This window comes from Cervus elaphus, chromosome 6, assembly GCF_910594005.1.
Source record: "Cervus elaphus chromosome 6, mCerEla1.1, whole genome shotgun sequence".
Taxonomy (NCBI): domain Eukaryota; kingdom Metazoa; phylum Chordata; class Mammalia; order Artiodactyla; family Cervidae; genus Cervus; species Cervus elaphus.
Window position 1 is genome coordinate 15,764,649 of NC_057820.1, and position 13,806 is coordinate 15,778,454.

General features: G+C 38.6%; 1 protein-coding gene across 9 annotated transcripts in view; it reads left to right on the plus strand.

The window, feature by feature from the left end:
• MAPK10 (mitogen-activated protein kinase 10) overlaps nucleotides 1–13,806 on the plus strand; it is a 593,150-nt gene that overhangs the window by 436,741 nt on the left and 142,603 nt on the right. For all 9 annotated transcript variants that reach the window (XM_043906261.1, XM_043906265.1, XM_043906267.1 and 6 more), the window contains one exon: nucleotides 13,235–13,404. In XM_043906261.1, coding sequence (XP_043762196.1) covers nucleotides 13,235–13,404 — 170 coding nt within the window. The remainder of the gene's footprint in view (nucleotides 1–13,234; nucleotides 13,405–13,806) is intronic.

Consider the following 13,806-nt stretch of genomic DNA (forward strand, 5'->3'; position numbering starts at 1 on the left):
AGCAGTGGCCACAGGACTGGAAAAGGTCAGTTTTCATTCCAATCCCAAAGAAAGGCAATGCCAAAGAATGCTCGAACTACCGCACAATTGCATTCATCTCACATGGTAGCAAAGTAATGCTCAAAATTCTCCAAGTCAGACTTCAATAGTATGTGAACCGTGAACTTCCAGATGTTCAAGCTGGATTTACAAAAGGCACAGGAACCAGAGATCAAATTGCCAACACCGCTGGATCATAGATAAAGCAAGAGAGTTTCAGAAAAACATCTACTTCTGCTTTATTGACTATACCAAAGTATTTGACTGTGTGGAAAATTCTTCAAGTGATAGGAATACTGGACCACCTGACCTGCCTCCTGAGAAACCTGTATGCAGGTCAGGAAGCAATAGTTAGAACTGGACATGGAACAACACACTGGTTCCAAATAGGAAAAGGAGTATGTCGAGGTTGTATATTGTCACTCTGCTTATTTAAATTATATGCAGAATATATCATGTGAAATGACAGGCTGGACAAAGCACAAGCTGTAATCAAGATTGCTGGGAAAAATATCAATAACCTCAGATATGTAGATGATACCACCCTTATTGCAGAAAGCAGAGAACTAAAGAGCCTCTTAATGAAAGTGAAAGAGGAGGGTGAAAAAGTTGGCTTAAAACTCAACATTCAGAAAACTAAGATCATGGCCTCTGGTCCCATCACTTCATGGCAAATAGATGGGGAAACAATGGAAACAGTGGCAGACTTTATTTTTTGGGGCTCCAAATCTCTGCAGATGGTGACTGTGGCCATGAAATTAAAAGACACTTGCTCCTTGGAAGAAAAGCTATGACCAACCTAGACAGCATATTAAATAGCGGAAACATTACTGCCGACAAAGGTTTGTCTAGTCAAAGCTATGGTTTCTCGAGTAGTCATGTATGGATGTGAGAGTTGGATTATGATGAAAGATGAGTGTCAAAGAATTGATGCTTTTGAACTGTGGTGTTGTCCCTTGGACTACAAGGAGACGCAACCAGTCAATCCAAAAGGAAATCATTCCTGAATATTCATTGGAAGGACTGATGCTGAAGGTTAAAATCCAATACTTTGGCCATCTGATGTGAAGAACTCACGCCTTGGAAAAAACCCTAATACTGGGAAAGATCGAAGGCAAAACGAGAAGGGGATGACAGAAGATGAGATGGTTGGATGGCATCACTGACTTGATGGACATGAGTTTGAGCAAGCTTCGTGAGTTGGTGATGGACAAGGAAGCCTGATGTGCTACAGTCCATGGGGTCGCAAAGAAGCGGACACGACTGAGCAACTGAACTGAACTGTAAACACAGTTGATAAGGCAGCGGCAATGTTTGAGAGGACTGACTCCAGTTTTGAAAGAAGTTTTACTGTGGGTTAAATGTTATGAAACTGGTTTGCATGCTATGCATAAATCATTTGTGAAAGGAAGTCAGTTGATGTGGCAAACTTCATTGTTGTCTTACTTTGAGAAATTTCCACAGCCCCTTAATTTTCAGCAGCCACCACCCTGATCAGTTAGCAGTCATCAATGTCAAGGCAAGAGCTTCCACCAGCTAAAAGACTATGATTCACTTCACACTCATTGGAGTTAGCATTTTTTTAGCACTAAAATATTTTACAATTGAGATATTTAGTTTCAGACATAATATATTGCACACTTAAGAGACTACAATATAGTGTAAATACTTTTATATGCACTGGGAAGCCAGAAGATCCATGTGACTCTTTTTTTTTTTTTTTCATTATGGTGAACTGAAATGAAACACACTATTTCCAAGATATGCATGTGTTGCTGGCATCCCATATAAAAGGACTACAAGGCCTCATGGTAATGATTCTTAGATAAAAGTTGTACTGTTACCCTTTGCTGAAGTCCTCAATCTAGGATTTCTCAAGTGCAAAATGAAAATACTTAAGGCTTTTGTGTGTGTTCTGTGCTGATTTATTACACACTCTACACAGCATCTGGTCCTAATATAAGCATGGTACTTAGTAGGTATTCAAGCAGTATTAGTTATCTTCCTTTATATACAAAGAACAGGCAGGTAGTAGCCATGCCTGTCCTGTTATTGATTACTGTTATATGGTTTTTCACTTAAGTGAAAATAGTGATTAAACAAAATTTATGTCTTAAGAGTTTTTACTGCATTACTGATTTGTAACAAGCCATTGACTCCACAGAGTAAGAGTCTCTGGGCCGGCCAGCATAAAAGTGATATAGATTCCATACTGCAGTCTTCCTCTTAAAGTGGAAACACTTCAAGAAGTTGAATGGGGAAAATATGTTCAGGAGAGAACAAAATCTATTTAGGTTGATGCAAAAATAATTCTGTTTTTACATTGTTGAACTTTGCTCTTAGATACTGGATACATGCTTAAATAAATGTTATGCTGTACATCATTTTAATGTGCATTTTTCACTTTGTTTTGTTTTTTGTTTTTTGCTAATGATTTATTACTTGCTGTTTATTTTATATTTATTTTTAACTAGGGGAATGATGTTAGGCCAAAAGCAAATTCAAGTGACTTTCTTATTCGAATTCAAAATGGGTCATAAAGCAGCAAAGCCAACTTGCAACATCCATAACGCATTTGGCCTAGGAACTGCTAATCAAAGTATAGTACAGTGGTACTTCAAGAAGTTTTGCAAAAGAGATGAACACCTTGAAGATGAGGAGTGCATTGGCTGGCCATCGGAAGCTGACAGCAACCAACTAATAGGGTCATTGAATCTGATCCTCTTACAACTCCACAAGAAGTTGCTGAAGAACTCACTGTTGACTGTTCTATGGTCATTCAGCATTTGAAGCAAATTGAAAAGGTGAAAAATCTCAATAAGTGGGGGCCTCGTGTTGTTGCTCAGTCACTAAGTTGTGTCTGATTTTTTGTGGTCCCATGGACTGCAGCACTCCAGGCTTCCCTGTCCTTCACCACCTCCCAGAGAGTTTGTTCACATTCATATCCAAAGAGTCATCCAACCCTCTCATTATCTGTCATCCCCTTCTCCTCCTGTCTTCAATCATTGCTGACTGAAAATCAAAAAATTTGTTCTCTTGAAGTGTCATCTTTTCTTATCCTATGCAAAAGCAATGAACCGTTTCTTGATCAGATTGTGACATGCCACTAAAAGTGGATTTTATATGACAACTGGCAATAACCAGTTCAGTGATTGGACCAAGAAGAATCTCTAAAGCACTTCCCAAAGCCAAACTTGCACCCCCCCAAAAAAGGTCATGATCATTGTTTGGTGGTCTGTTGTCTGTCCAATCCACTACAGCTTTCTGAATCTCGGTGAAGCCACTACATCTTTGAAGTATGCTCAGCAAATTAATGAGATGCACCAAAAACTGCAACTCCTGCAGCTGGCATTGGTCAACAGAAAATGCCTGATTTTTCTCCACAACAATGCCCGACCGCATGTCACACAACCAATGCTTCAAAAGTTGAATGAATTGGGCTTTGAAGTTTTGCCTCATCCACCATATTCACCTGACCTCTTGCCAACTGACTACCACTTCTTCAAGCATCTTGAGAACTTTTTGCAGGGAAAATGCTTCCATAACCAGCAGGATGCAGCAAATGCTTTCTAAGAGCTGGTTGAATCCCAAAGCAAGGATTTTTATGCTACAGGAATAAGCAAACGTATTTCTTGTTGGCAGAAATATGTTGATTGTAGTGGTTCCTATTTTGACTAATAAAGAGGTTTTTGAGCCTAGTTTTAATGATTTAAAATTCATGGTCTGAAATCACAATTACTTTTTCAGCAACCTTAATCATCCTTAATGTCATTAAATATTGTCTCAAATCTCCCCTTTAAAATGCATATGTAGACTATGTAATTCAGATTTTAAATGGATTCAACATATGCCTTTCTGGCATAACAAACAGAGTAGCAGGCATTGTTCCTGCTGACTTTATATTTCAATCATAGAGGGACATCATGAGCAATTCAATATATTGGTCATAACTACAAGACTAAAGAGCATAACACAAGACTACTTGTGTCAAAAGCAGAATCGTCACTTTTGGCAGATAGTTTTCAGGGCTTCTCTGGTGGCTCAGAGGTTAAAGCATCTGCCTTCAATGCAAGAAACCCGGGTTTGATCCCTGGGTCAGGAAGATCCCCTGGAGAAGGAAATGGCAACCCACTCCAGTATTCTGGCCTGGAGAATCCCATGGATGGAGGAGCCTGGTAGGCTACAGTCCACAGGGTTGCAAAGAGTCAGACATGACTGACCGACTTCACTCAATTTCAGTATCCAAATATCAATGCTAAAATACTATCCAACAGATTGACCAGTTCATTTTCTGGAGATGTGTTTTGTAGTGAATTCATCTTGGCTATCCCCACTGAGCTAGATCAACATCACATCCAGAGCATCTTCAATAGTGCCTGCCACATGGTAGGTGCTCAGTAAGCGTTTAACACCCACTCCAGTCTTCCTGGGCTTTCCTTGTGGCTCAGCAGGTAAAGAATCTGCCTGCAAAGCAGGAGACCTGGGTTTGATCCCTGGGTTTGGAAGATACCCTGGAGAAGGGAAAGGCTACCCACTCCAATATTCTGGCCTGGAGAACTTCATGGAGTGTATAGTCCATGGGATCGCAAAGAGTCGTACACGACTGAGCAACTTTCACTTTCACTTCAAGCATTTAACAAATACATTTTCTGGGCATCTCTGAAAATCCAGATTTCCATCACCAACACAAGACTGTCTACTTCAATCCTGAACTGTTCAATGAACTTCAAACTCCAGACTGAGACAATCGATCAGTGAAAGAGTAGGATGTGTTACTCATTTATCTCTCTTAAACTCTATTCCTACAGCTCAGTTTTTCATAAGAAAATGACATCACCATTCTAAGTTATTTTAGCTGAACAAATGAATAGTTTAGTAAAAGGAAAGTGCATATTTTGGAGTTGGACAAACTTCAATTCACATTAATTGATACAACTATTAATAATTAATAGTTCCAAGACTTTGAGCCAATTAACAACTCTATATGCCACTTCCCCCACCTATTGTTAGTGTTGAATATAGTATTTAATGGAATCTGAAGTTCACCTTTACTTGGCAAGTGATTAATGCTGGTTCATCTTTCTCCCCCTGCCTTATTGAGAACTGATATCATATGACTTGTATGAAGCAGAGTTCTATGTCTTTGATGAAAAATGCTGTATCTACTGCCTATTTGTTGATTCCAGGTTTATATAAAGAACTGTTGAATATTTTTTCCCTTAGGGTTGAGTGCTGGAGAAATTTTGCTTTTTCTATGAACTATTGTATGATATACTTCATGAAATTAGCAAATCAAAATTTGCCACTCACTGTGGTTTTGTTGTTATCATGCTTTTCTATGGCTTGCTTAACCATGACACTAATTTTCGTGTTCCAGACAGTAGGCATTCGTAACTCAAGTCTTCTGGTAAAATTGTCATCTGTCAGCCTGCTTTATTTGACATTTGTTCTTAAACCCGGATTTCATGGTTTTGTTGTTTCTATATCTTTTATGGTGAACTGCACAAATCCTTTTTGAAACCACACAGAATATAAATAATAAATGAATGAAAGAATAAAATTGCTTGGTATTATAGATATTAAGTGCAGAACTAATCCAGGCCTGATGATCTTTTCAGTTATATCATTCAAGAGAAACTAAAGAAACTTTACATTTAAAAATTCTTAAACCTTAATGCTTCCTGCTCAGGAACTGACTGGCACTAACATTGGCCAGCCATGCACAAATGAAAATGGGGAGGGGATGGCATACAGGTTATTAAATTTGAGAAAAATGCAACCAAGACTTTGGACATTTGCAAGATAGGATGAGTAACGTGGGACATTTTTCTTTGCAATCTCCAAAGCAACGCGCTAGCCACTGAACTGATGACGGGCAATCATGAAACAAGGCTTCTTTTTTTTTTTAATAGGTCTCTGTAATATGCAGTCTTTTCACAGAACAGGTTCTGTTCAGATTTCCTTTCTGCCTACCAAACTGCTAGCAACAATAAAGTCTTCATTTCAGTTCAGTTCAGTCGCTCAGTCGTGTCCAACTCTTTGCGACCCCATGAACCGCAGCATGCCAGGCCTCCCTATTCATCACCGACTGCCAGAGTCTACCCAAACCCATGTCCATTGAATTGGTGATACCATCCAACCATCTTATCCTTTGTCATCCCCTTCTCCTCCTGCCCTCAATCTTTCCCAGCATCAGGGTCTTTTCAAATGAGTCAGCTCTTCGCATCAGGTGGCCAAAATATTGGAGTTTCAGCTTCAACATCAGTCCTTCCAATGAACACCCAGGACTGTCTCCTTTATGATGGACTGGTTGGATCTCCTTGCAGCCCAAGGGACTCTCAAGAGTCTTCTTCAACACCAAAGGTCAAAAGCATCAATTCTTTGGCACTCAGCTTTCTTTATAGTCCAACTCTCACATCTATACATGACTACTGGAAAAACCATAGCCTTAGTTAGATGGACCTTTGTTGACAAAGTAATGTCTCTGCTTTTTAACATGCTGTCTAGGTTGGTCATCACTTCCCTTCCAAGGAGTAAGCGTCTTTTAATTTCATGGCTGCAGTCACCATCTGCAGTGATTTTGGAGCCCAAAAAAATAAAGTCTGTCACTGTTTCCACTGTTTCCCCATCTATTTCCCATGAAGTGATGGGACCAGAGGCCATGATCTTAGTTTTCTGAATGTTGAGCTTTAAGCCAACTTTTTCACTCTCCTCTTTCACTTTCATCAAGAGACTCTTTAGTTCTTCACTTTCTGCCATAAGGGTGGTGTCATCTGCATATCTGAGGTTATTGATATTTCTCCCGGCAATCTTGATTCCAGCTTGTGCTTCCTCCAGCCCAGCGTTTCTCATGATTTACTCTGCATATAAGTTAAATAAGCAGGGTGACAATATACAGCCTTGACGTACTCCTTTTCCTATTTGGAACCAGTCTGTTGTTCCATGTCCAGTTCTAACTGTTGCTTCCTGACCTGCATACAGGTTTCTCAAGAGGCAGGTGAGGTGGTCTGGTATTCCCACCTCCTTCAGAATCTTCCACAGTTTATTGTGATCCACACAGTCAAAGGTTTTGGCATAGTCAATAAAGCAGAAATAGATGTTTTTCTGGAATTCTCTTGCTTTTTTGATGATCCAGAGGATGTTGGCAATTTGATCAATTTTTTTTTTTTTTTTGCAGATGGGGGACAGGGAGGAAATGAGTTTGTTTTGAATTTTTTAAAGAAAATTCTATCATGTCTGTACCAAGTAAATTGTCAAGTCATTTAAATATAAGATTAGTATTTGGTGGAAGAATGAGTTAGATACTTTTAAAAATAATTTGAGTCAATAATAGAATAGACTCTTCTAAACTTGTAGTTATTTTGAGCTATATTGATCTCCAGATGTTACCACTGTGATGTTTATCATTTTTAATGTAATATTTCTTATTTGTAATTAATTTCATCAACATCTTAGCTGCTTCTTTGGAAAGAGACTTTTCATTTTGATGAGCATGTATGAATACTTGTGAATTTCATACATTCATCCCATGTTTTATATAAATTTAATATAAATATGTCATGGAATGTTTATTTCCATGAGATAAATGAGGTAAAGTTGACTGGGCACTATATTGCACCTGTGAGGTAGAAGAATATGTCCTAGGGAATACGACATCTGGGTGCTGGTACCAAGGAAAGTCATCTTGGCATTATTTTTAACTTCCACATCCTTTGTTCACTTGGTTTAACCGGCATTTCTCTGTGTTTTGGCCTCTCCAACTAGCCCTTTTTGAGTGGTGAGATCTCTTACATCTACTGTTCTTCAAAATAGTGGTTCTTGAAGTTTGTCAAGCCTGTTAGAAATACAGACTCTTGGTCTTGTCTTAGTCCCACTGAATCAGAAACTTTTCAGTGGGGCTCAGCAATCTGTTTTATAAGTGCCTCAGGAAGTTCTGATGTATATTAAAACATCAGAATCTCTGCCTTAACCTATCTGCCTTAAACTAAAGTCATACCTTTCCAGTGGGCTTTCTGGGTGGTGCAGTGCTAAAGAATCTGCCTGCCAATGCAGGAGACTCAGGGGATGTGGGTTCTATCCCTGGCTCAGGAAGATCCCCCGGAGTAGGAAATGGCAATCCACTCCAGTGTTCTTGCCTGAGAAATCCCATGGGCAGAGGAGCCTGGTGGGCGACAGTCCATGGGGTCACAAAGAGTCAAATATGACTGAACACACACTCATGCCTTTTTAATATGAATTTTTGGTTCTTCCCTTCTTGGGTTCAAATCATCAGTTCTGGGATATGAACCAAGAATATACTAAAATATACAACTGGTGAAAAATCTCTTCATCTCTGATCACATTTTCTATAGTGTGCTTAAAAGCATATTTTCATAGGCACATTTTTAGAGAAGAGTTTATATTTGACCTTTATAGTCATGACAAGAGAGACTGCATGGAAATTAAGGAAGGAAAGTGTGTATGTGTGTGTGTGTGTGAATTCACAAACTTCACAATGATGATTTTCAATCTTATTATAAGAAATTATATTCTCTGAAATGGATAAAAAAGATCACTGAGTAATTTTTATTTTAGAAAATGTGTCAGGGCATTAGGTATTTCATTTGAGTAGCTTTTATTTTTTTTCTTTTTGACAAGGAATACTTTTGTAGCTAAAATTTTGTTCTTAGTCTAAGTTCTGTGATTGTTTTCAACATTTTGCCAAACTACCACCACGTCCATTTATAGCTTCCCCTTTATGTGAAAAGTCCTGCTCCAGGCATGCACTGGGAAAAATTAGAGGGTACTTCTCAGGTGGGTCCATTGCTGGGATGAAATGATATACTCCATTACATAGTACTTGGCCAGCTGGTGACCTGTCTGAGTACCAAGACTTTGTTAGTCCTTGAGTCTGGAGCAGTGGGTCTCTTTCAAATACTTGAATCTGAGATACAGGATAAATCCTTATCCTAACTAGGCATTCTGGTTGCCAGTTTGTGTTTGCCATGGACAATGGAATTTGGCAATATGTAAAGACACTAGAATTTCAGAGCCTGAGAAGGTTTAACTTTTCTTTCATATTATGTGAGAATTAGATTTTCTGAGGTCAGTGTTCCCTGATGTAGATGCACAGATATTATTTCTGCTGTCTAATAAGTGTTTCACTTTGCCAATATCTCAGGCAGAGCTGTATGATCTGTTTCAGAGGCTTCAGGCAGTCCTTCACTCCAGGGTGTGATTCTCAATATCCATCAGAACACTTAGAGGGCTTGTTAAAGTAAGATGTTGGGCCTCAGAGTTCCCGATTCAATAGGATCGGGGTGAGAGTGAGGCAGTCGTAGTTTTAAACAAGTCTGCAGGCGATGCCAATGTGGATGCTCCAAGGAGCACACTGTGAGAATGATGTTCTAATGCTGCCTTTCTCAAAGTCAGATCCTCAAATCAGAACCATCTGGACTGCCCACTAATCTCCTGACCCTCAGGACGTATCCTGATGGCCTGAATTCAGATCTCTGAGGGGTTATGTCAGTTTGTATTTGATCAAGCTCCCCAGGTGGTCCAGACGCACGTTCACATCTGAGGACCAGCTAGAGGGGGAGGACTGGGCATAAGGTTAGCCAGAGAAAACACAAATCAAGTCTTCGTTTCAACATAACCAGTTTTAAACCATGACTTGTCATCTGTGGTTGTTTTATACGTAGTAGTTGAATGAATTAATGATAATGAATGTAGGTAGCCAATTAATCACTACTCTGTTTGCTCCCAGCATCTTTTCTTTATTCTGCTCTAAGCTACATCATCCATATTTTAACTCCCTGCTTCTTTGACTGTCTCCATCTAGATGGGGACCTTATCCTTTTGTTCTGTCTCCAATGTCAGAGGTCTGGAACAAAAGGATCATTACATAGGATCACTACACACATGGAGTGCAGTTGGAATAAGTGACATTCCAGAGGTGAAGAGAATATGTGGGGGAAAAAGAAAATAGATTACTTAGGTTTCATGAGACTAGTGTGTGCTAAGAATTTTGTGGGTGGTCAGAAATAGAATAGTAAAGAATGTAAAGAAGAGTCAGAACATGGCAAATGGCAAGTCAGGCATTTCTTCCCAAATTAACTTTGACGGGGGGTGCTTCCCCTGTGGCTTAGCGATAAAGAATCTGCCTGCCAATGCAGGAAACATAAGAGAGGTGGGTTTGATCCCTGGGTCAGGAAGATCCCCTGGAGGAGGGCATGGCAATCCACTCCAGCATTCTTGTCTGGAGAGTCCCATGGACAGAGAAGCCTGGCGGGCTATGGTGCATAGGGTCACAAAGAGTCGGACGTGAGTGAAGTGATGTAGTATGCATGTACAACCATGACGGATGAAATTTATTTGTTAGTCTAACTATGATTTATTTAGCCTTTCCTAGTTGAGAGGAAAAATGACTTTATTAGGGTTACTTTGCCAATATGTAAAAAAAAAATCTAGAGTAGAAATGGATTATAGATGTGGAGAACAGTTCCTGATACTGTTGTTGAAATAAAGGATTGTTATAATGTTCTTGCTTCTGCTATTGTCCACACCCATTGTCTAAATTATAAACTCCGTTTCATCTCCCCTGAATGGGCTTACAATGCCCTGATTCTTAATAGTCTTATTAAGAAGTTTTAGTTTAGTTTTTAGTTTCCTGTTTAGTTTAGTTTTCTGTTCTGTGCTTCATAGACTGTCTCCTGAATTTCAAACCTCTCATCACTGTATTTGTAAATGACTTGAATTTTCAGTCTCTGTCCAAACAACCTAGATTCCTAACATAGTCCACTCTGTTCTTTGACCTCTGTGTGCATTGGTACTGGATTGTTGCTAGCATATGCATCCCAATCATAGACTGTATCTGTCATGAGTACTCTGGTCTCAAGTCTGTCTGCGGTCTTAAGATTCTTGCACTAGATTTGTAGATTTTGCCACCATGTCCACACAGTCCTCATTGTATTCTCCTCATTTGCATCATTGATGCTGCTTGCCCCTCTTCCAAGAGCATACCAGGGCAAATTAGTTTGTATTTCCATTTCAGTTTTTTAATTAGAAATGAAATACCAAAAATGTCTAAGGATATATGCAATGGAATATTACTCAGCCACAAAAAGGAATGCATTTGAGTCAGTTCTAGTGAAATGGATGAATCTAGAGCCTGTTAAACAGAGTGAAGAAAGTCAGAAAGAGAAAAACAAATTTGGTATATTAAGGCATATATATGGAGTCTAGAAAAATGACACTGATGAACCTATTTACAAGGCAGGAATAGAGACACAGACATAGAGAACAGATTTTAGACCCAGTGGGGGGAGGAGAGGGTGGGACAGATCGACAGAGTAACATTGACATATACACTACCATATGGAAAATAGATAACTGGTGGGAAGCTTTGTACAACCCAGGGCTCTGTGACAATTGAGAGGAGAGGGATGGGGTGGGAGTGGGGGAGAGGTTCAGGAGGGAGGGGACATACGGATACTTATGGCTGATTCCTGTTGATGTATGGTGGAGGTCAACACAATATTGTAAAGCAATTATCCTCCAATTTATTTATTTATTTATTTATTTTTTATCCTCCAATTTAAAAATATTTTTTAAATGTCTAGGGAAATGGTTTCATTATCAACCAGAACTTCAGAGCCTGACAAGGTTTAACTTTTCTTTCATATTATGAGAGAATTAGATTTTCTGAGGTCAGTGTATGTTAAAACCATATAAAGACCTTTAGATTCTGGCTCAGAACATTAAAGCCAGTTTTGCTTTATTTTTTACTAGTTAAAACTTTGGCATGCTCAAAAATGGTAAGTTACATAGAAAATTATTCACTATGTGGGAATGTCCCATTCATTATGAGTGGGGAATGTCCCACTCATAGACCACTAGCACTGGTTGATAAGCCACATCAACTATTATTGTGGCAACTAAAACATGCCCACAGGTCTCCCAAATGCCTGCTAAGGGTTGGCACCACCTCTAAAGAAAACCACTGGTTTAGACTGTTCAATTGTCAAGTGCTGCAACTGGGAAGGAACCCAAGGAACGTGTGTGTGCTCAAAACCTGAATGACATCAGCAAGAAGGAAACGAATGACTTTTTGGGTAGGCATCCACCAATGTGTGCCTCAAGGAAAAGGCTGGATAATATTCTGTAACGTCTCTTTTCACTATAGACTCCAAACTACTTAATGTCATAGAAAGCAATGTAAGATCGTTTATGCATAAACAATGACCATGGATAATGGATATTTACATTATATATTCATAAATCATGATTCAAAATAGCAATTTCTTCAATTGCTAAATATAATTAATAGAGTTTCTCTTAATGATAAACAAAAGATATAGCAATTGAGATACTTAAAATCTAAGCTTGAAATGAATAAAAAAGCTGTCATGTGGTATTTTAGAACAGTGTTAGTGACTAAAATCTTTCAATGCAGGATTGTAGCAGTTTGGGTATTATTGAGAGCAAAAGAAGTCAACACTATTTAATTCAAATTTTCCAAATTAAAACTATGCATTATTTTGTATCTCATTTCTTTCTGAGAAAAGGATGTAGATACAACCTTTTTTTTTTAAGGCAAATTAGCCCTCATTGCTCTTTTTCTAAAAATTTAGTTTATTTATTTGGCTGTGTGAGGTCTTAGTTGTGACATGTGAGATGTTTACTTGCGGCATGCCAACTGTTTGTTGTGGCATCTGAGGGCAGTTCCCTGACCAGGGATTGAACCTGGGCCCCCTGCATTGAGAGCACAGAGTCTCAGCCACTGGACCACTAGGGAAGGCCTAAATACATTCTTTTATTCTTCTTCATATGGCTGTTACCACAGATGGTCAGGGATCATCTTTGAAGTATTAATATCTAACATGGTCTCTAGGGCCAGTGTATGTCTGGTAGGTGTTTGCTGCATAAATAAATGGTTTCAGTGAAACATTTCAGAAAAGATGATGCAGATCTAAGAATATTTTATCATAAATAGTTTTAATATTGAAAACAAATTTTTCTTTGCACATTTCTAAGCTCTTTTACTCTAGATTATCATGTATGGGCTAATAGATATTTTTTCCTGTGTGAAATGCAGGTTTATATAATGATCACAGATGACAAAGTATTAGTAATCATTGAAAGAACAGGCTTCTCTGCAGCTCATTGCCATTCTGGCTGTTCACTTGTTTCACGTTTTTGTTGTTCTTTTCCACAGGGATTCGATAAACAAGTGGATGTGTCATATATTGCCAAACATTACAACATGAGCAAAAGCAAAGTTGACAACCAGTTCTATAGCGTGGAAGTGGGAGACTCAACGTTCACGGTTCTCAAACGCTACCAGAATCTAAAGCCTATTGGCTCTGGGGCTCAGGGAATAGTCTGGTAAGTAGGATGGATTTAACTTCTGTTTTTAAAGGGAACAAGCTGTATATGTTGACTAGCCACAAACACATGTATACAAATATACAATATGACTTGAGATGGGAAATATCCATTCTACCAAAGAAAAATAAATTTATGAACATTATTAGAAATTTATTGACCCATTGGTTAACAATATGTACATCTTTGCTTGTGACTAGCTTTTTCCTAGTTAAAAAAAAAAAAAAATCCATTGCACAACAACCATAGAGGAACCAAGAAAACCAGAGGTTTTGCTAAAGCATTTCAAAAATCTTATTTGGATGTTTTCGCAGCAAGAAATGAGGAAATATGTGTTCAGATAACCAGAAAATAAAGTTCTCTACTCTGAAGAAGTATAAATGAGATCTCAAATGTTTCAGT